Genomic DNA, 22233 nt, shown 5'->3' with positions numbered 1-22233 from the left:
CATTTTAAGAATAGTCAACAATTTGGTTGGAAACGTCCTTTAAGGTGGTACTGCAAGCACAGTACAGCGTTTCTGTCTCCCCACTCTCTGCAGACCGCCTCCCCCAGTGTGGGAACAAGTCTCCCCCCCTGACTTGCGCGCCTTGTCTGGCAACGCAGCGTGCGCTGATGTCATGGGAGGCGTTCCCTCTCCCTTTTTTTTTTTTTTTACGAGCTCAGCCCCTGTGATCTCTGGCGGGCATCAATTAGCCGAGCAATCAGCGAAGCCCCCCCCCCCGTACTTTTGTGGGCGAGCAACTTGCTCGTAAACCATCTTGGTTGCCGGGCGAACGGAGGGGGGAGTGGAGGGGGAATGCACTGCCTCAACATAAACAGCCACCCAAGTCAAGCTGGCCCGGGGCTCCGTCTCGGCGCGGCGTGCTGTATGTCGTTAGGTAATGCGATGTGACATCAGCTCACGCAACGCACCATTAGCGGTGTAATTTAAGATTAGTCAGTAATAATGTGTGTACGGGTCATAGTAATGAGCTGCTAGTGATGATTTCAACAGCTAGTTCAACAGTAGTTCTCTCTGACAGCCATTAATGATCTGCAAACTGACGGTACAAGCTAAACATACCATAATATATACCGTGTTTTATATGTGATGCCTTTACAAGCATTGTGAAACATCTCACATCCCCCTATGCAGTGTGTGAGCCCGGACTAATCTGAACCGTGACCTGTTTTACATACAAGAAAAGGAGAGCTGACATTCTCTAGCAACATGTTGTAATTGCGCAATCAGTAATGACCAGAGTTCTTCACTCTTGCTTTCCAAACAGCCGCCGCTACATGGTGCCAACGATAACACACCCTCTCTTATGAATAATAATGCGTAATGGCCGGCCCATTTGTCCTCTGGTTGCAGTGTTGGGAGCGGTCCAGGGGAGGCGGGGAGTGGGCGTACCACCGGTTCACTTTGCTGGAACGCAACGCCGTGTAATTGCAACAATCTCGCCTGGGATCTTTGTTGCGTGTCGCCCGTTTTCTCTCTCGCCCATTCGTCTTGTCTTTGTGCGCTCTGAACTTGCCAATTAAAGCAGCGGCGCCATTAGAAAAGGGAGAACAAATAGCAGCAAATGGGACAAAGGCAGACACAAAAGAGAGGGGAGAAGCGGAGCAATGGATGTTAGTGTCCTCTTTTATTTTTAGCTTTTACTTAGATGCCCAGGCCTGATTCTCCACACATCAGAGGTCACGTGTTCAGCCAAATCTTGAATTCAGTCATTTTATCAAATGTGAGGTTTGCTTCCTGAGCGACCCGCTGGAGGAAACAAGACTGGACTTAAAAATGTCCAATTAAGGCGTAAAGCTGATGGATTGGTGCAGGAACATCCTGCTGTCGCTGGTTGGCAGGAGCGTCGGGGCGTTGACTGGGGAATACTTCCTCTTTACTCCGTGTGTGTGTACGTGTGTGCGCGTGCATAAACAGACACGCAACAGCGTCAGTAGTCACACATGCCTGCTGTGACTTTTGTTAAAATATTCTCTTGAGTAATAATCTCATAAAAGCTTATTAATTTCTGGCATGTCTGTGTGTTTGTGTTTGATGCCTTGTATATTTTCAGTGGACTGCAGTGCTCTCACAGTGTAGGTGTGGAAACAGGCCGACTGCAGCGCTGCTCCTTTCCTTCCTCCAGTTTATGGGAGAGGTGATGAAAAGGTCCACGGTCATTAAGCTCGATAAGCATATTATGTTCCCGCTTTTCTGTTTGCGAGGGAGGTTTTGACTGTGTGCTTTTAAGTGCACTGCATTGATACAAACGGGTTTTTAAGGTTGGATCTATCTTTTTTTTAGACGTACATGCAGCCCTTTTTTAACCTACTACCATGACTATGTCAACATATTCCCTTATCCTTTATTTTATCTAACTACTGCAAGCTTTTTTTTAATACTCTCAGCTATTTCAGATATTTATCACGTTAATTATTTATTATGTTTAGCTAATGCTAGCACTAACTAGTTTTCGCACACGGTGTTCAAATTTGTAATTTTTTGTAAGGCAAATATTTATTTTGTGAAGAAACACTCCCCAATAAGAAACCCATGTTAACACCTGACAACTGCCAGCCTGTATTCACTCACATCTCAAATACTGCCGCTTGGGCAGTGCCCCCTCGGTGTTAAATACCCGCACACAGAGGCACACTTTAACGTCTGTATGCGACCCACCATGGTGGTGTGACATCACTTCGGACGTTGTGTCCCTTGCAGATGCTGCAAGCATAATTCAAGCTTAGACAGTCAGAGCATATGACATAGTATAAAGTGATAGTCCGCAAGGGGTGGGTGGGTCAAACAAACACAGGACTTTCACCCAGGAGGCCTCTGTTTGTGTCCAATGTGAAACTAAAAGTCAACTTTGACTTATTTTGTCATGTCAGTCATTAGTAATGTAAGTCACTTGAGTTTTTAGTCGGTCAAGTTAATGTAAACCCCTAAACCAAATGTCCTAAAAAGAAGTAAGTTTACTTTGAAAGGCACTAAGCATGCCACGGGCACATATTGAAACGCAATCACTGACACGTCCAAAACTGATGCTAGAGGGTTACCTAGAGCGCCATAGTTTGAAATACTTGACAATAAATAAATTTGACAAGTTAGGAGTGAGAACGTGTTTCAACTACAGAAGTTCTCAATGGTACAAGTGGAGCTGGTTGTGAATCCCTGTTTAAAGTTGTATACAAGTTTACCCACAAGTTCAGTTGTTAGAAAAAATGTTATGATAGCATAAAATGTGTTTGAAGTGGCACCATATTTTTCTGTGTTCTACCTTTTGAACCCAGTTCTCCAAATGACAGTTCATTTCTTGTGTTTTATGAGTAATTTGGATGATTGGGATTTTGGGGAATTGAGTGTTGACACAACTCTGAGACATCTGAAAAATCCTTCACTTATCTTACCCGAAATCACTAACTTGAGGCTGACCTGGGTAGTTTTTTTCCAGTTGGGAGCTTGTATTTGCAGTAAACCTGAATGCAGCATAATTGAGCTTGTGGTCAGATCGGGACGTCCTCCAGACTAAACCTGTATGAAACATCTAAACAGGGCCAGCTTGCTGTGGGACTGTGCTGGCCGGTGTTAGGCCGAGGTCCAAGTCCTCCCCCACAGAGCGGGGGGGTTTATTTTAACACTCCGGCACGTGTGTTCCCTCCACCCTGCGTAGAGGGGATAAGGGAGATGGAGGCAGGAAGCCACTCGGTTGTAAATCATAAAGCTCAGATGACAGTCCATCGTTCTTGTGGCATGTTTATTGTGCTTTTCTTCCCTTTTCTCCGAGGGCCTATTTATAACACGCCACATCCCTGTGTCAAAAAATATCTCTCCCGTGTGTTTTCAGAGTGCATCAAAACATTTAACCCCATATCTCAAAAATGAGAGATGAATTCCATGTGCAGTTGTTTTACAATTAATATTCAGTTCATGGAAACGCTCACTGAGTCCTAACACTTATATGGTCTGCGTACGAGTCCGAGCAAGTGTTTAATTCATAATATGACACCATCTCACCAAAGGAAACAAAAGGCCACAGCCTCAACTCTGCTGTCACATTTTCTCTGCATAGGAAGGAAAATGTTATGAAATTAAACCTTAATGATTGTTTTCATGGAAAGGTTGAGCTCTCATTGTGAAAGTTTTCTCACTACTGCGTCCCCCAAAGCTATCCCAAAGTTTGTCCTGGTTGCTAGGTGGCCTCCAGGACACGGCACTGAGCTGAAGAGGAAAAGGCTGGGTTCTTCCCGGAGCGTACCAACCGCTGGCGATCTCGGCAGGAACCCAGTGAACCTCAAACTGAGGTGGTAATGAGTTAAACAAATGTACAGTGTGAGGGGCCTCTGCTGTCAATCAAACCAGTGTAACTCAGCTGTTCATTTCACTTTCGTTTATAATGGAAATGGTATTACATTTTGTAATGTGTACTGTTTAAAGGGGCATTCCAGTAATACAGGGAGCTTTCCAAAGTAACCCTGATGATGTCATCGTTGTTATGGGAATTGTTGGAATCATTCTTTAGGGATCACTTTCTTTTAATCTGTGACTATCGAATCCCCCAGCTAAGTGGAAGCGCAATACCGAAATGCTGCATTTAATATATATTTATATATATATATATATATATATATATATATATATATATATATCCTCAGTGATAATTATATTTTCAAAAATAATCATGAAATCAAACTTTTTTTGGGAACCATTTATAGTTGGCTGTTTTCTGTCACAACAATTCAATGTAATTATATTCTTTTTACCCCTTTCTGTGGTAGTTTTTATTATGAGTGGCGGAGTCCGCCATGTCTGCATGTGTCAAACGTCTTCCTGTGCTTGAAGACGCACAGGAGGGATTCACAGGAAAAGATGTAGTAATTAAAAACTACACATTTCCTACTTATGCTGCTTTACATCAAAGTGTTCTACCGACAAAACACAGTGCGGGTTTTATTGTGAAACGCGGTGTATTTGTCACCATGGTGAGTCACCATTTATAGTCAGCGTATTTAAATGTTGCAGGGAGTCATGGAACAGTTACAACGAGCTGTTAGATGAAGAGTTGCAGAAGATGGGCTGCAACTTCTCGGCAATGAAACCAGCTACTGCTCTGCTGTAGGGTGGAAAACTACAGATGTGTATTAAACATGCGGTTAAAACGTTAAACCAAATGAGTGATGCCAAATCAGGACTAAAGTCTTAAAAAATTTGTTCTAACTTTAAAATAATGAGGAAATGTGCGCCACACAATCTTAGTTATATTATTATATTCTGATAAATGAATTGCAATCCTAACCACTCATTGCAACGTGTATATTTAACTGTGATCTGTTTCACTGTTTAGATATTAATGAGCATAAAAACGTGCCGTAACAGAGGCCAGGTACTCCGCTGATGTTTCACATCACAGCGTAATCTAACATGGGCTCACCGCTCTGAGCTCATTCTTTCCTCAGCTGCCCGCCCAAGTGGGAACCAGACATAGTGTTATCGCTGACTCACTATCTGTGTAAATAAACCACATGGCACATATACACACACATCACACTCCCAGGTTTCCCTTGAGAGCAGAGAAGGGAGGAACCTGTCTCGTGTGCGTCTCAGAGCTCGACCCGATCGGGACGGGAAGGAAGCGGCCTTCTGCTGTTCGGAGAGAGCGTGTGAAGCGGTTGTGAGCCATCTGCTCCACAGTAGCGGTGTTGGACATGGGATGAGGAGAGGGGGGTTGAGAACGGGCTGCGTCTACATGCCCACTCCCACTGGAAGAGTTATGGAAGTCTGGAAGGAGGCTTAATCCTCCGCCTCAATCACAGACGCACAGTACGCAGAGGGAGGACTGCAATGGATGAATCCCCAGGTCTTCCCATCCTTTGAGCAGTTGCAGGATATTTATAGTCGCGTAGGGACCGGTGTCTGACAGCCACTGTGTTCTCCTCTCTTCCATCCATCCCTGCTGGATATCCCCTCAAATCCAATAAGTGGTTCCTCATTCTCCATCCAAGAAGGATTGGACGCTGGGGTTTGTGAGAGATGGAGGACGTAGACATTCATTATGGGGGCGATAGAGACTCTTGGACAGGCTCACGCAGACGTTATATGGGAAAATAAATATGAAAACGGGAACCAGCAACTCCATTTCCTCTTCGGGGCGGGCTTGTTATGTCTGCCCCGTGTTTGTTTTAACAATAAGTGACTGTTAATGAAAAATAGGTGCGGGGTAATTAGCAAGGGACATTCCTGATGCTCAGAGGAGTATTAAGCAGAAGTAACCTTTAATGTACATTTTAAGTTAAGGCTCCAAATTGAAGTCTTACTGTAAGTGTAGTTCTATTCTAAAAGGATCAAGACTTAATACAACTATAACCAATCCAGTTGTCAGTTTGGAGCCTTTGTCTTCCGGTAAAAAGGCCCCTGTGTCGGCGGCGCAGCAGGGAGGATGGTACCAGCCAAAGGAGCTTAAACCTCCTCTGCAGAGTCCCTTAATGCTTTTTGGAGGGGGGGAGGTTGTGTAAGCGACACCGAGGGAGTGTGTCTCGAGCAGGGCGTACAAGCTGTGCCGTCACTGAGCCGGCTGTGTCGGGGTGGCGGCGCGGCAGGGGAGCTGGCCCCGGGGGTCTGAAGCCGAGCCACGGAGCGTGTCGCCCCGCCGGCCCATTAATCATTCCCAGCCTGCACTGCTTCAGCGTCCCTCAAAAAGGGGGCTCGATGCGCACACCGCACTAGGTGGTCCTGATGCCACCCTGGAGGGGCCCCAGCGGTCGGCTCCGCGTAGACAGACGGTGGACACAAAGAGTCCAGCGTCCACACAGACGCTCTAAATGTGTTCATCTATTTCATCTAGGCTCAGTGATCATCGAGGCGCCTCGCAAACAAACCGAAATAAACAGCCAAGAACAAACTATTTGAGCCGTCAAAGCCGTTTAGGATCCACTTACTGCTCCATGCAATGTTGACTGTTGTGTAAAATAGATGAGGCCCAAAAAATATCCCTTCACAGATGGAACTAACTCACTGAATAAATGAGACAAGAACAGACAATAATGAGACATATTTCTGTTTCTATTAATTTCACAAAAACATCTGTTTTCCTATATTTTTCAGATCTAAAACAGAGTAGAAATTGTGTAGATTGCTTCACTTGCTGTGTTTTCTGCTCATGAAAACACAAAATAACATAACATTTGAACCTAGTATTCAATTACAGACCCAACATTTTAAAAGTGAGTCACATGCCATTCCCCTCTCTCCCCACATTTTCTGTCTCTCACACACACACTGTCAGAAATGCCTAAAAAAGAGAGTTAATGGTCATGGGCAAGTTAATGGTCATGCTGTATAGGAATAATGGATGTTTTTTTAATAAGTGGGAAAATCAAAGTCAGAAAGGCATTGAGCTATAACTCATGATTTTTTTTATTAACTTTTTAATCCGGAGGTTGTGTATATAATGAGGACCTATTGTGAATGTAAAATGGGTCTGATCAAACGATTTACAAATAATTAAAAAAGGCCATTATAGCTCATATAGGATCATATTTCATTATTGAAAAATGATGCATGCATCGAATAGAGGTCCATATGAAAATAAAGTTGTTTTTTTATTGGAAAGCTAGAGACAGAAAATCTAAAAAGCTCTCTTGGCCATTTAAAATGCACATTTTGGACAGTGCCTAACTTCAGCTCGACTACTGTCAAGTCTTTTTCAATATATGACGAGGTGGAGAGGAAACCAGTGCAACATCAGTCAAACTTTATCCTGCTCTGCACAACAAATCTGGTAAAAAATAATAAAAACAAACTGCTGAAGAATGAACATAGCCCATTGTCTGACTTTTGACCCTGGAACTATCTATACCTCAGTAGCTCGCAATCGTGATAAGTCATGCTGCTTTGGCTACTAGCAGTTCCTGTTTGTATCTGTTCATATCAGAATAATGTATTTGTTTACTTCCCCAGTAACGACACGTGCATCAACGCTACACAGCATCAACAATACAGGCATCAGAACACACACAATGTGTCATAAAGTACGTGTGTCTCAAGAGTTCTCGCCTTTCAGTCAAATCTTAAGCACTATAATCTGTATGTACGTTCCATGCATGTCGACGTTCGTACCCTGCGATCCAACATCCAATTGGTGAAGGATACGAACATTAAATCAAAGCTAACATACTCCTCTCAAAACACTGAGTCACCTCTCCAAACCGCCGTCCACAACACGGCAGAACGAGATTTTTCAGTTTGCTCTTAAAAAAGTCTGAGTGAAACCTTTTCTGGCTCGAACCATCGTGTCTGTCTTGAATTATGAGCTCAACAAAACAAAATCCTCAAAACATCCAGCCAGTTCCCAGAGGACACTGGATTGTAGCTGTATTTTTTTTTTTTTAATCCCTCCCCCCAAATACATCTCTTTGTTTTATGGTCTGGTTGTATACAGAGAAACCTCTTACCAAAGTCACATAGGCTTATGTTGCAAGAAAGACTGGAGGCGACAGAGTAAAAGGGCCAATTTCTGAAGTATTGTTCTCTGTTTGCTATCATGACAGAGTTAAGAGCACAGGATGAGGGTATCAATACATTACTGGACAATCAACATCCTCTATGTTGAAGCATGGAACAAGACACTGAATCTCTGTGACATCTTATATGTTTCATCATGGAAGAAGAGACTGAATCCCTGTCATGTCCAGTTGTTTTATAAGCTGACTGTGTGCTCCGCCCTCACAATGGCCTGGCTCTGTGAAGTACATTCTAAAAGGAACGCAGCGTGTTTTATGCACGTTTTACCCCATTTACTGCAAATTGCGTTTATTTTTTACCATTGTTGACCTGTTTCCAAAACATGCTGTTAATAGATTCCCCACCATCCAGGCTTCCAACACTCTTAAGGTTCTGGTAACTGAACAGCAAAAAAAGAAGGGACCTACAAAAGTAAATACAAATCACAAAGCCGCACTATTTTGTAGTATTTTATAAAAATGATTAAGAGGGAAGGAGTGTCTTTTTGGTGAAGAGAGGTAGGGCCTTTTGCTTTCTCATACAAAAGTAGAAAAAGTGGCTTTAGTGTACACAATGGGGCGCTAGTAGCCATACACAGGCCAATATGTCCATTTTGAGAAGCACACAACACGCTATATACGTCAATAAACATGATCTCTACCAGAGAGCATGCCAGCTTGGTGTGTACTATGTCACGCAGCCACAAGTGTCAGACGTCAGTTTTTTCAAGTCAGAGGCTTCCATTGAAAATGACTTGTAGCCTGTTGCTCATAGTGTGAATACAGCATAAGGTGTTGCACTGCCAAGCTAAGTTAACACAAACAATCAATAAATATTAATGTAATTTTGGTTACATTTTGCATTAATATTGCATAATGGAACAGCAGTGCTAAACAAAACCAACATACTCCAGACATAAAAATGGCAATAAATTAAATTAATTTATAAATGATATTTCAAATATAAAAACATTTTGTAGGCTTTGGTAAATGGTCGATTTAATAAAAATGAAGCTGCTTTGTAGTTAAGTGGCTCAAACATGCAAGCTTTTAAAGTGTATTTTTAAAATGTAAACTCTTGTCAAAAACAAAACTAAAATCCCTTTTCTGGCAGTTCAGTTCATCTTTGTGAAATTAATAAGAACCGCTCCTGTGAGTCTTTCATTGTTTTTTGCTGATTGAAACTGATTAGTTTCATATATTTTTGCTTCAGGGTCACTACCGCCTGCAATTACTTTCTCTGCACTCCCATCGGACAAACCATGTGAATTTTCCTCCCTGGTGCCCCCGAGCTGTACTCGAGCTCTGACACGTTCTAGATGACTGAGACTCGTCAGTCCATCTAACTGGCACTCTACTCCTGGTCCAGCATTACATGCTGCTGTAGCACCGGATAGTTCCTGAATGACTCCTAACCTGCTACACACCCGTTTCCTTTTAACGACTCCAGATTTTGTGTTTGATTTCAATTATTTCTACTTATTTTCTGATTGTTATTATTCCAACTACTATTTCCATGTAATCTTGATGCATTTGGAGTATGGAGTGTTGTGCTCAGGTCTTGGTTTTATTTGAGCTACTGATGGTTGTAAGGTTGTTTCTTGACCCCAGGAAAAATAACCCTGTAATCATTATATAGGATCCACACAAACAACCCACAACAAGAGACAACAAGAAGCATACAATTACATTTATTTGTTTTTCTTTTTGTGGTTTCTCTCATTCAGTATAATGTACCTTTCAGACATGATTTTGTTTTTCTGCATGACCAAAGTCCTCTTTTTGTGTTTTTGTGTTTGTCATGCTTAAATTCCCCCCCAAAAGTGTCATTTCTCTTTGCCTTCCAGAGCGAGGTTCAGCGGTCAGAGCTAGAGGAGTTGATGGGGACTCGGTGCCTTGATCATGGGTACTTTCTTTATGACATAAGATTGAACCCCTTGACAGTAAGTGTCTGGTCAACAAACCACCTTGTTTCTTTTTCCAAACCACATCTTCTCTGTATTGCTCGTAATACCTACGCTTGGGAGTCGACGCATTGACTTTGCAAACGCAGGCTGTTTTGATTACCGTAGTGTGCTATATGTTACGCTAATGTATTTAAACATGAAAACCCATCAAAACAGAAGTCAACAAAACAAAAGCAACCACACAGAAATAGCCTTGTCCTCAAGGCTATTGTTGACTAATTTCATGTGAAAAATCGAAACCCTCAAATATGTCTCAGCTTACAAATTAAATGTAAATGGCCAACTGTCCCCTGGCGTTGGCACACAATGGCGGGCCAGAGAATCAGAGAGAGAGAGAAAGGAGGGAGAACGAAGCAAACCAAAATACCGGAGGACGGGTGAGAAAGAAGAATATCTATGACATCATGCTTTACAGAAATTCTTCGCTCCCGTCACATGGAGCTGAAATGAGACCCAGATGGTGAGCTGGCCTGGCCTGGCCCAACCTGGCAACCTCGGGGCAGGCGGTGGCACATTCACCGTCAGCAGAAACGATGTCAATGGTCCTAGGCGGGCCACATGGGCAACAACGACTGGTCCAGCACAGAGACGCTGTCAGCCTGCTTCCCTACAAGCATCTTGTGATTGAAATCATCGTGGCTCAATTGTTAACTAAACAGGAAATGCGATGTTAGATGTGGAGTGGTTCTGTAAAACGGGCCGTGGTAAATGTGGTGTAAGGGTCTGGATTCGTCCTGCCTCTACCAGTGTTTGCTCTCTCTCTCTGTCTCTCTGTCTCTCTCTGAGCTGCTGTCATGCAAGCGGGTTGTGGTTCAAAGACAAAAACGCTGTCTTCTCAAAGCACTCTTATTTGATGTGTCTAGACCAGTGATTCCCAACTAGCAGTAAGATTGTTGAATTGCTCAACTGGTTTTAAAAGATAAAAGATGGTTTTAAAAGATAAAAGATGGTAAGAGGCCCCGGGGTAGACCCAGAACACGCTGGAGAGATTATATATCTCGTCTGGCCTGCGAACGCCTCGGGGTTCCCCAGGAGGAGCTGGAAAGTGTTGCTGGGGAGAGGGACGTCTGGAGGACCCTCCTTAGCTTGCTGCCCCCGCGACCCGGCCCCGGATAAGCAGAAGGAAATGGATGGGATGGATGGATGGTTTTAAAACATCAGAAAATCACAATTTAATTTAAACATATCCAAATATTGAGTGAACAGTAACACCTGAACACCATGAATGAGAGTGTGTGATAACTAGTTAGCTAGCATGCAGAGAAGTCTAAACCGTTAGCTAAAACTAAGGGATAAATGGTTGAAATAATTAGCTTAAAGTAATGGATAAGTCATTGAAATAGTTAGCTTAAAATAGACTCATGGTAAAATTGTTGAAACAATACAGCTAAAAGTAGTCAATAAAACTGTTAAAATAGTAAGCTAAAGGTTATGGATAAATAGTTGAAAGAGATAGCTAAAGGTAATGGATAACGGTTGAAATAGTTAGCTAAAAGTAGTGGATAAATGCTTGAGTAGTGAGCTTAATGTAATGGATTAACTGTTGAAATAGAAACTAATAGATAAATGGTTGGCATAAGCTTAAAGTCTGCATAATATGTTTACAGAAGATTGTTTAAACTCATGAATAAATGGGAACCACTGGTTTCGGCTCATTACACAACATTAATGTAGTCATAGAACTGATTTAAACATACAACTGCCACTTCTATTTGTTCTCTCCAATCTATTTCACAATATAAGTCATTGAACTTGCTGGTTCTTTAAAAAAAACAAATTGTGAACCTGCATTTGTATTCTGCACTCTATTTTTAGAGCTGTTGAAGAGTGCACCAGTATGTGGTGGACAGACTGGGAGCAGGGCCAGTAGGCAAGTAGGCAATTGATACAATCATATCCTAATTCAGCTACCTTGTGGGCGGAACACGTGTCGGCTCTTCCTCTCAAAAGACTTCCGTGTAGGTTAAATAGAATCAATACTTTGAGCAGAGAACAAAGCAAAATGCTTTCCACAGACAGTAAGATTCACGTATTTCCATCTCACAAGACACGATGGTTTGCTGAAATTACAAGTCACTCTCTTTCATATCAAAAAACATCTAAAGCCAGTCAAGTGCCTGCCAATCGTAAGAACAGATGTGGAGGTGAAAGTTTACCCTGAAAGCACATCAAAAGTGTAAGGAAACAAGACTGATTGGACGTCCAGCTGATTCTCAGCCATCATAAAACAGAACATCGCTGAAAAAATGTTTAAAATTGCACGTTTGAGTGACTAAGGCTGCCATTTTCACCTTGCCTCAAAAACCCACTTGGCAAGTCGAGGTTTCCCACAGTTCCCTTCACAGCCCATCAGTCAGGCCGGAGAGGAGCGGGGGTCTGGCTGTCAGGGGTCAGTGCTACGCCGAACATGAAGAGAATATGAAGCAGCTGCCCGGGACAGGAGAGCATGACGTGTCACCATATGTGTGTATGCGTTTCACAACCGTATTCATTACTTTACATAAATGATTATGGGTCACGGTCAAACTTGATCGTGCATTAAACAAGTGTAGAGATTTTTGTTGGCAAGTTTTATGCAGGGGCAAGTTTAGAAATGTTTGAAGAGACTTTAATTCAAACATTAATAAATGAATGCCTGAAAAACAATGAGTATAAAATAACATCAGCTCCAGATACAGCCAGGCCCCTGGGCATATACACATAAGAGGACACAGCCCATTCTGCATCTCTTTCTAGTTGTTTTGCGTCTCTTTGTAGTTATTTTGCATCTCTGTGAAGTCGTTGTCTGTTGCTTTATGGTAATTTAGTATATTTGTGGTCACTTTGCATCCTTCCCATCATCCAACTCTTCCCTAATTTTCTTTCCAGCCTTAGAGTTGTGTTAGGCCGAACTTAATTGAAACAACTGGATCACGCCTATCATATAAATCAAAGACCACAGGAAAAAGGATCTGAAAACCGCGGGTCCAAATTTAAAATAAATGACATTCATTATACAATCACCCAGTCTACTATGTATGCCTGGCGTGCACAATAGTTGCCCACACACAGCCGCAGGGGTATAAATTGAGCATTAGTCATGTTGAATCTTTCTTAGTAGTAGGAGTGCATCTCTGTGTAAGCTTAATGTGTACCTTTATGGTCGAATTGCATCTCTTTGTGGTTTTTTTGTCCCTCTTTGTAGTCATTTGATTGACTTTCTAACTTAAAAGGTTCTGTTTCAGGGCATCCATCCATCCATGATGCTAACAACCCTACTACCCATCACCTTCTGCCTCTGCTGGGTGGGGCCCCAGATTCCATACAGAATCCTGTGCCACCCCTTCCGGCCCTGCGTTTATGATCAAATTTGTAAGTCATGCAACGCCAGCTGATAGGATTGTGAAAACTGCTGCTACTGCCAACATAAGTGCCATGATAAATGATGGCAACCCTGCATGCAAAGTCATGGGAAGATTGCCATATTCCTTGATGCCAGTGAGTGAAACCAACCACTCTCCAACAACCACACCTCACTATCTGAACGTCCTACAGCGGGGAGGAGACATCAAGACAGATCATTAGCACCGACCCTCTCTGCATCCCCACTGCTCCTCCATATGGACCCACCGCTCAATGGAAACACCCCCTCCCCCGGCCCCGGGAACCTCCTCTTTCATGCTTATAGGTGTCAGGCCATCCTCACTATTTCCTCTTTGAAAGACATGCTCAGTCTGGCTTTGGCTGCGGTTTCCTCTGATGACACCGCTCACACAAAAAGGGAGATGGTGAAAGGGGAGGGGGGGATCCCACTGACAGCGAGATGGATGCCACAAGTGACAACCTTTTGTTTTAGTAAAATACACCGAGATGCTGGCTTCGCAGCAGCAAAAGGTGGAGGCCAAGGGGAACAACTTGTTCACTTGTTCCATTTGGTTAAGCAAACCATGGCACCGTCTGAACTTGTTGCTTTTCCAGGTTTGGGTCTCTGTATCTGGGGGGCTTTAGCTGTTGATATAGCCCCCCCCCTCCCTCTGTTGGAAATAAGCATCACAGCAAATACACTCGCTTGGTAGTGCTACTAGAATAAAACATAAAAAAAAAAGATCAGGCTTCAAATTACCTCTGGCTTTGTCCTCCTCTCTGAATAGTTCACTGGCTCTAAAGTGGCAGTTTATACTCTACGTGCCAAAAATGTCAATAAAACCTTCTTAATCGGCCGTCCGATCTGTAACAGCACCTGCTTATGGAAACACAGCACGGCCCTGCAGTCTATCTCCGCAGCTGCAATGCTTCCTCTGCTGTTACAGCTACAATCGGAAACACAGGTCAAAAAGCAATTACGCATTTCGGACAGGCGCACTTTGTTGAAACGACTTCCGACCCTTTCTTTTGCTTCTGAATGTTGATAAAAAAATCAGGGGTCGACAAAGTGGTGCACACATTTGTTAGGCTTCCGAACAAAACAGTTAGCTTCTGAGAGTTTGAAGAAAGAAAAAGAAAAAAACACTTACATTTTCTTATTCTATCTTGGCATGAAGGAATATGTCTCGTTGTGTGCATTTGAAAAGGCCGATCTGATTTTGATAATATAAAATTAGAATAACTGGAATTCAAAAATGTAACTAAACATTTTTCTATTTATTTATGACAAAATTATATTTAATCTCTTTGAATCCAAATATTGTATTTTGTATATATATATATATTCATTAAAGTAGTTTACTTTGTTTTGAGCAAATTAAAAGTTGTAAGAAAATCAGCAAGGAGACGGGTTGGTTTCGATTTACTAATTTCAACAATTTAATTAAGTTTAAATAATTAATTAAAATCGTCTTTTAAATTGTAATATTCAGGACGGTTCTTTTACAGATTTCCGCTGGAGGCCTTCTTCTCTCTATGCCTCAATAATAATAACAATAATATGAATTAGACCCGCATGTTAATCTGTGCCACAAACATTCCATGGAGCAAAATAAGCTCGTACTTTTTTTTCCTGTAATTCATTCCCAGTAAGAATAAAAAGGTTAAACATTACATTACATTACATTACATTACATTACAGTCATTTAGCAGACGCTTTTATCCAAAGCGACTTACAGGAAGTGTGTTCAACATAGGTATTCAAGAGAACTACTAGTCACCAGAAGTCATAAGTGCATCTCCTTTCTTAAACAAGCATCTTAAAGCATAAACCAGAGCAAAAGTATAGTGCAGAGGCAGATTACTACGAAAACAATAATTGCAACAGACTAATACGAATATAATAAGTGCTACAAACTACTACGAATAGGATAAGTGCAGTAAACGAATACGAATGCAATAAGTGCAACAACTAATATGAATGCAATAAGTGCAACAACTAATATGAATGCAATAAGTGCAACAACTAATATGAATGCAATAAGTGCAACAACTAATATGAATGCAATAAGTGCAACAACTAATATGAATGCAATAAGTGCAACAACTAATATGAATGCAATAAGTGCAACAACTAATATGAATGCAATAAGTGCAACAACTAATATGAATGCAATAAGTGCAACAACTAATATGAATGCAATAAGTGCAACAACTAATATGAATGCAATAAGTGCAACAACTAATATGAATGCAATAAGTGCAACAACTAATATGAATGCAATAAGTGCAACAACTAATATGAATGCAATAAGTGCAACAACTAATATGAATGCAATAAGTGCAACAACTAATATGAATGCAATAAGTGCAACAACTAATATGAATACAGTGAATGCAACAACTAATATGAATACAATAAGTGCAACAACTAATATGAATAATAAGTGATATGCAATAAGTGCAACAACTAATATGAATGCAATAAGTGCAACAACTAATATGAATGCAATAAGTGCAACAACTAAAGAATGCAATAAGTGCAAACTAAATGAATGCAATAAGTGCAACAATAAGTGCAACAACTAATATGAATGCAATAAGTGCAACAACTAATATGAATGCAATAAGTGCAACAACTAATATGAATGCAATAAGTGCAACAACTAATATGAATGCAATAAGTGCAACAACTAATATGAATGCAATAAGTGCAACAACTAATATGAATGCAACAACTAATATGAATGCAATAAGTGCAACAACTAATATGAATGCAATAATGCAACAACTAATATGAATGCAATAATGCAACAACTAAATAAGTGCAACAACTAATATGAATGCAATAATGCAATAAGTGCAACAACTAATATGAATGCAATAAGTGCAACAACTAATATGAATGCAATAAGTGCAACAACTAATATGAATGCAATAAGTGCAACAACTAATATGAATGCAATAAGTGCTAGAGGAAGGCTCAGGGTAGTACTTCTTGAGGAAGGACCTGCCTTGTGTCTGGGAGGTGTAATCTAATTTACTACGAAAACAATAATTGCAACAGACTAATACGAATATAATAAGTGCTACAAACTACTACGAATAGGATAGTGCGAATATTCAATAAGTGCAACAACTAATATGAATGCAATAAGTGCAACAACTAATATGAATGCAACAACTAATATGAATGCAATAAGTGCAACAACTAATATGAATGCAATAAGTGCAACAACTAATATGAATGCAATAAGTGCAACAACTAATATGAATGCAATAAGTGCAACAATAAGTGCAACAACTAATATGAATACAATAAGTGCAACAACTAATATGAATGCAATAAGTGCAACAACTAATATGCAACTAATATGAATGCAATAAGTGCAACAACTAATATGAATGCAATAAGTGCAACAATAAGTGCAACAACTAATATGAATGCAATAAGTGCTAGAGGAAGGCTCAGGTAGTACTTCTTAAAGAGGTGAGTTTTCAGCCTGCACCTAAACATAATTCCCATTAACGAATAAACACCAGACTGCTGCTTATTTATTATTTCCCCCACACATATCGAATAACATCATCACTGTAAAGCTAAATGACTCCACAGAGACGGACACTTACCCACACACTCGTTGGCCTCCCTCGCAGTGGCCCTCTGCCACGGCCGGTCGTAGTGGAAGGGTTTACACCTGTCGCACTCCGGCCCCGCAGTGTGATGCTTACACTCGCACACCAGGTTCCCCTCTCTGTCCTTCACGCACTTGGACGCGTGTCCGTTGCACTTGCACCGTCCTCCGACCTGCAGGTCCGACACTGCGTAGAAGTAGGAGTCCCGAGCCAGCTCCGAGTCGTCCTCATTCTCGTCTCCGAAGGTGTGCAGCCGGCTGAAGATCACCTTGATGTCGGTGGCCGTCACCCAGTCCTGCAGCACCGGGGAGTTGTCGAAGTCGTGTGCAGAAGGCCGGCCGTCCAGGGTGCTGAAGGCGATGAGGCCTCCGGTCAGAGGATGCATGTCGGTGTGGGAGTCAGTGCAGATGGCTTCTTGCTCGTTCTGCTTGGTGATGGAGGCTTTATTCTGCCTGTTGTACATCTTCTTGCATTGAGTGGAGTAATACTGAAACGGCACCCAGGTCTTCCCGTAGTCCATGGACTTGTAGATGGCCATGGACTCGGGTCTGGGTGAGCAGAACTGCAGGCTCACATATGTCACCTCGAACTTCTTCCCCAACGACAAGGTGAGTGTGACGTTCTGTGGGTACTGAGCGTAGTTCTCCGACTGCCAGCAGGTGAGGTTGTGTGGGTTGTTGAGGTCCGTCAGGTACGCAGGTGGATGAGACTTCTTGGGATCCGCAGCGTCGCAGGTGTGACAGTCCCGGGTGCGATCCTCTCCCTTCTCGGCCACCACGCAGTACCTGGCGCTGGGTCCTCCACAGGTGCTGGACACTCGCACCTCCTTCCCAAAGGCGGAGTTCACGAAATCCGGGATGCACCTCCGTGGGTTCCCGTTCTCGTCGTAGCAGGGGTCCGGTGGGGAGGACTGTGCGGCGAACATGCTCAGCCCGTACCCGCCGAACACCCCCTCTGTGACTGCCACCAGGGTGACCCAAACCTCCAGAACCCTTTGCATTGTAATCCGTGCACCGCAGGGGCTGCAAAGTAATGCAAAGAAAACAATAATCAGACTTTAATAGAATGAATAACCATACCAGAATCCAGACATTTGGGGAAAACTTGGACGCACTGGCTAATAAGCATACAAACAAATAATATGAATGAAATATTCTTACACTACCTCCAAATAACCAGCTCAGTCTGAAAGTGAGGCGCAAACTCCTAAGAGTGTGCAGAAACAACCTATTCGGTTTAGTTCTTCAGCCTGTCACCCCCTCCACACACAGCCTTCTTTGATATCCCTGAATATAAATATATATATAAGAAATGGCAAAAGCCCAGCTGGCTCCGAGTGTCCCTGTGCCTCTGCCTGTCCTCTCAGTCACACCTCTGCCCACCTCTATCTCTGTCTGTCCCGTCCCTCCCTGTTATAGGAGGAGAAGGGTCCACTCGTCCAGAGGAGAGGACTCTGTGGAGGGAGAGGGAGTGGTGACATCTTCTGGTGGGTTTAGTGTACTACTTGTTAAAAGAAAACCCACTCGTCCCTTACATTATACCACCAAAAACTAACATAATTATGATGCAAAGTTATTATTATATTCCTTTATTGATCCCCATGGGGGAAATTCAAGTGTTGCAGCAGCTCAACTACACAGACAATAAATACACATACTATACAACTACACAGACAATAAATACACATACTATACAACTACACAGACAATAAATACACATACTATACAACTACACAGACCATAAATACATATACTATACAACTACACAGACACAGACAATAAATACACATACTATACAACTACACAGACAATAAATACACATACTATACAACTACACAGACACAGACAATAAATACACATACTATACAACTACACAGACAATAAATACACATACTATACAACTACACAGACAATAAATACACATACTATACAACTACACAGACAATAAATACACATACTATACAACTACACAAACAATAAATACACATACTATACAACTACACAGACAATAAATACACATACTATACAACTACACAGACAATAAATACACATTCTATACAACTACACAGACAATAAATACACATACTATACAGCTACACAGACAATAAATACACAAATAAATACACATACTATACAACTACACAGACAATAAATACACATACTATACAACTACACAGACAATAAATACACATACTATACAACTACACAGACAATAAATACACATACTATACAACTACACAGACAATAAATACACATACTATACAACTACACAGACAATAAATACACATACTATACAACTACACAGACAATAAATACACATACTATACAACTACACAGACAATAAATACACATACTATACAACTACACAGACACAGACAATAAATACACATACTATACAACTACACAGACAATAAATACACATACTATACAACTACACAGACACAGACAATAATACACATACTATACAACTACACAGACAATAAATACACATACTATACAACTACACAGACAATAAATAAACATACTATACAACTACACAGACAATAAATACACATACTATACAACTACACAAACAATAAATACACATACTATACAACTACACAGACAATAAATACACATACTATACAACTACACAGACAATAAATACACATTCTATACAACTACACAGACAATAAATACACATACTATACAACTACACAAACAATAAATACACATACTATACAACTACACAGACAATAAATACACATACTATACAACTACACAGACAATAAATACACATACTATACAACTACACAGACAATAAATACACATACTATACAACTACACAGACAATAAATACACATACTATACAACTACACAGACAATAAATACACATACTATACAACTACACAGACAATAAATACACATACTATACAACTACACAGACAATAAATACACATACTATACAACTACACAGACAATAAATACACATACTATACAACTACACAGACAATAAATACACATACTATACAACTACACAGACAATAAATACACATACTATACAACTACACAGACAATAAATACACATACTATACAGCTACACAGACAATAAATACACATACTATACAACTACACAGACAATAAATACACATACTATACAACTACACAGACAATAAATACACATACTATACAGCTACACAGACAATAAATACACATACTATACAACTACACAGACAATAAATACACATACTATACAACTACACAGACAATAAATACACATACTATACAACTACACAGACAATAAATACACATACTATACAACTACACAGACAATAAATACACATACTATACAACTACACAGACAATAAATACACATACTATACAGCTACACAGACAATAAATACACATACTATACAACTACACAGACAATAAATACACATACTATACAACTACACAGACAATAAATACACATACTATACAACTACACAGACAATAAATACACATACTATACAACTACACAGACAATAAATACACATACTATACAACTACACCGACAATAAATACACATACTACACAACTACACAGACAATAAATACACATACTATACAACTACACAGACAATAAATACACATACTATACAACTACACAGACAATAAATACACATACTATACAACTACACAGACAATAAATACACATACTATACAACTACACACAATAAATACACATACTATACAACTACACAGACAATACATACACATACTATACAACTACACAGACAATAAATACACATACTATACAACTACACAGACAATAAATACACATACTATACAACTACACAGACAATAAATACACATACTATACTATACAACTACACAGACAATAAATACACATACTATACAACTACACAGACAATAAATACACATACTATACAACTACACAGACAATAAATACACATACTATACAACTACACAGACAATAAATACACATACTATACAACTACACAGACAATAAATACACATACTATACAACTACACAGACAATAAATACACATACTATACAACTACACAGACAATAAATACACATACTATACAACTACACAGACAATAAATACACATACTATACAACTACACAGACATTAAATACACATACTATACAACTACACAGACAATAAATACACATACTATACAACTACACAGACAATAAATACACTTACTATACAACTACACAGACAATAAATACACATACTATACAACTACACAGACAATAAATACACATACTATACAACTACACAGACAATAAATACACATACTATACAACTACACAGACAATAAATACACATACTATACAACTACACAGACAATAAATACACATACTATACAACTACACAGACAATAAATACACATACTATACAACTACACAGACAATAAATACACATACTATACAACTACACAGACAATAAATACACATACTATACAACTACACAGACAATAAATACACATACTATACAACTACACATACAATAAATACACATACTATACAACTACACAGACAATAAATACACATACTATACAACTACAGACAATAAATACACATACTATACAACTACACAGACAATAAATACACATACTATACAACTACACAGACAATAAATACACATACTATACAAGTACACAGACAATAAATACACATACTATACAACTACACAGACAATAAATACACATACTATACAACTACACAGACAATAAATACACATACTATACAACTACACAGACAATAAATACACATACTATACAACTACACAGACAATAAATACACATACTATACAACTACACAGACAATAAATACACATACTATACAACTACACAGACAATAAATACACATACTATACAACTACACAGACAATAAATACACATACTATACAACTACACAGACAATAAATACACATACTATACAACTACACAGACAATAAATACACATACTATACAACTACACAGACAATAAATACACATACTATACAACTACACAGACAATAAATACACATACTATACAACTACACAGACAATAAATACACATACTATACAACTACACAGACAATAAATACACATACTATACAACTACACAGATAATAAATACACATATTATACAATAAAATAAAAATAGAATAAAATAAAAAATAAGAATACAAATAAAAAATGTACAGTATATCCACATGGGGCTGGTCAGCATGATGACAGACTGTGGTCTCCGCTGTTGTTGTACAGTCTGATGGCAGTGGGC

The 22233-nt window shown here is 40.1% G+C and overlaps 1 protein-coding gene across 1 annotated transcript in view; it reads right to left on the bottom strand.

The window, feature by feature from the left end:
- ntn1b (netrin 1b) overlaps positions 1-18225 on the bottom strand; it is a 43301-nt gene extending 25076 nt beyond the window's left edge. The window contains exons 1-2 of the mRNA XM_054608055.1: positions 18144-18225; positions 16973-18000 (exon numbers count right to left, since the gene is read on the bottom strand). Of these exons, the coding sequence (XP_054464030.1) occupies positions 16973-17978 (1006 nt within the window). The 5' untranslated portion in view covers positions 17979-18000; positions 18144-18225. The remainder of the gene's footprint in view (positions 1-16972; positions 18001-18143) is intronic.
- Positions 18226-22233: the final 4008 nt, after the last annotated feature.

The sequence above is a fragment of the Anoplopoma fimbria genome, chromosome 11 (assembly GCF_027596085.1).
Source record: "Anoplopoma fimbria isolate UVic2021 breed Golden Eagle Sablefish chromosome 11, Afim_UVic_2022, whole genome shotgun sequence".
Lineage (NCBI taxonomy): Eukaryota > Metazoa > Chordata > Actinopteri > Perciformes > Anoplopomatidae > Anoplopoma > Anoplopoma fimbria.
This window is presented reverse-complemented; position numbering and strand designations above follow the sequence as displayed.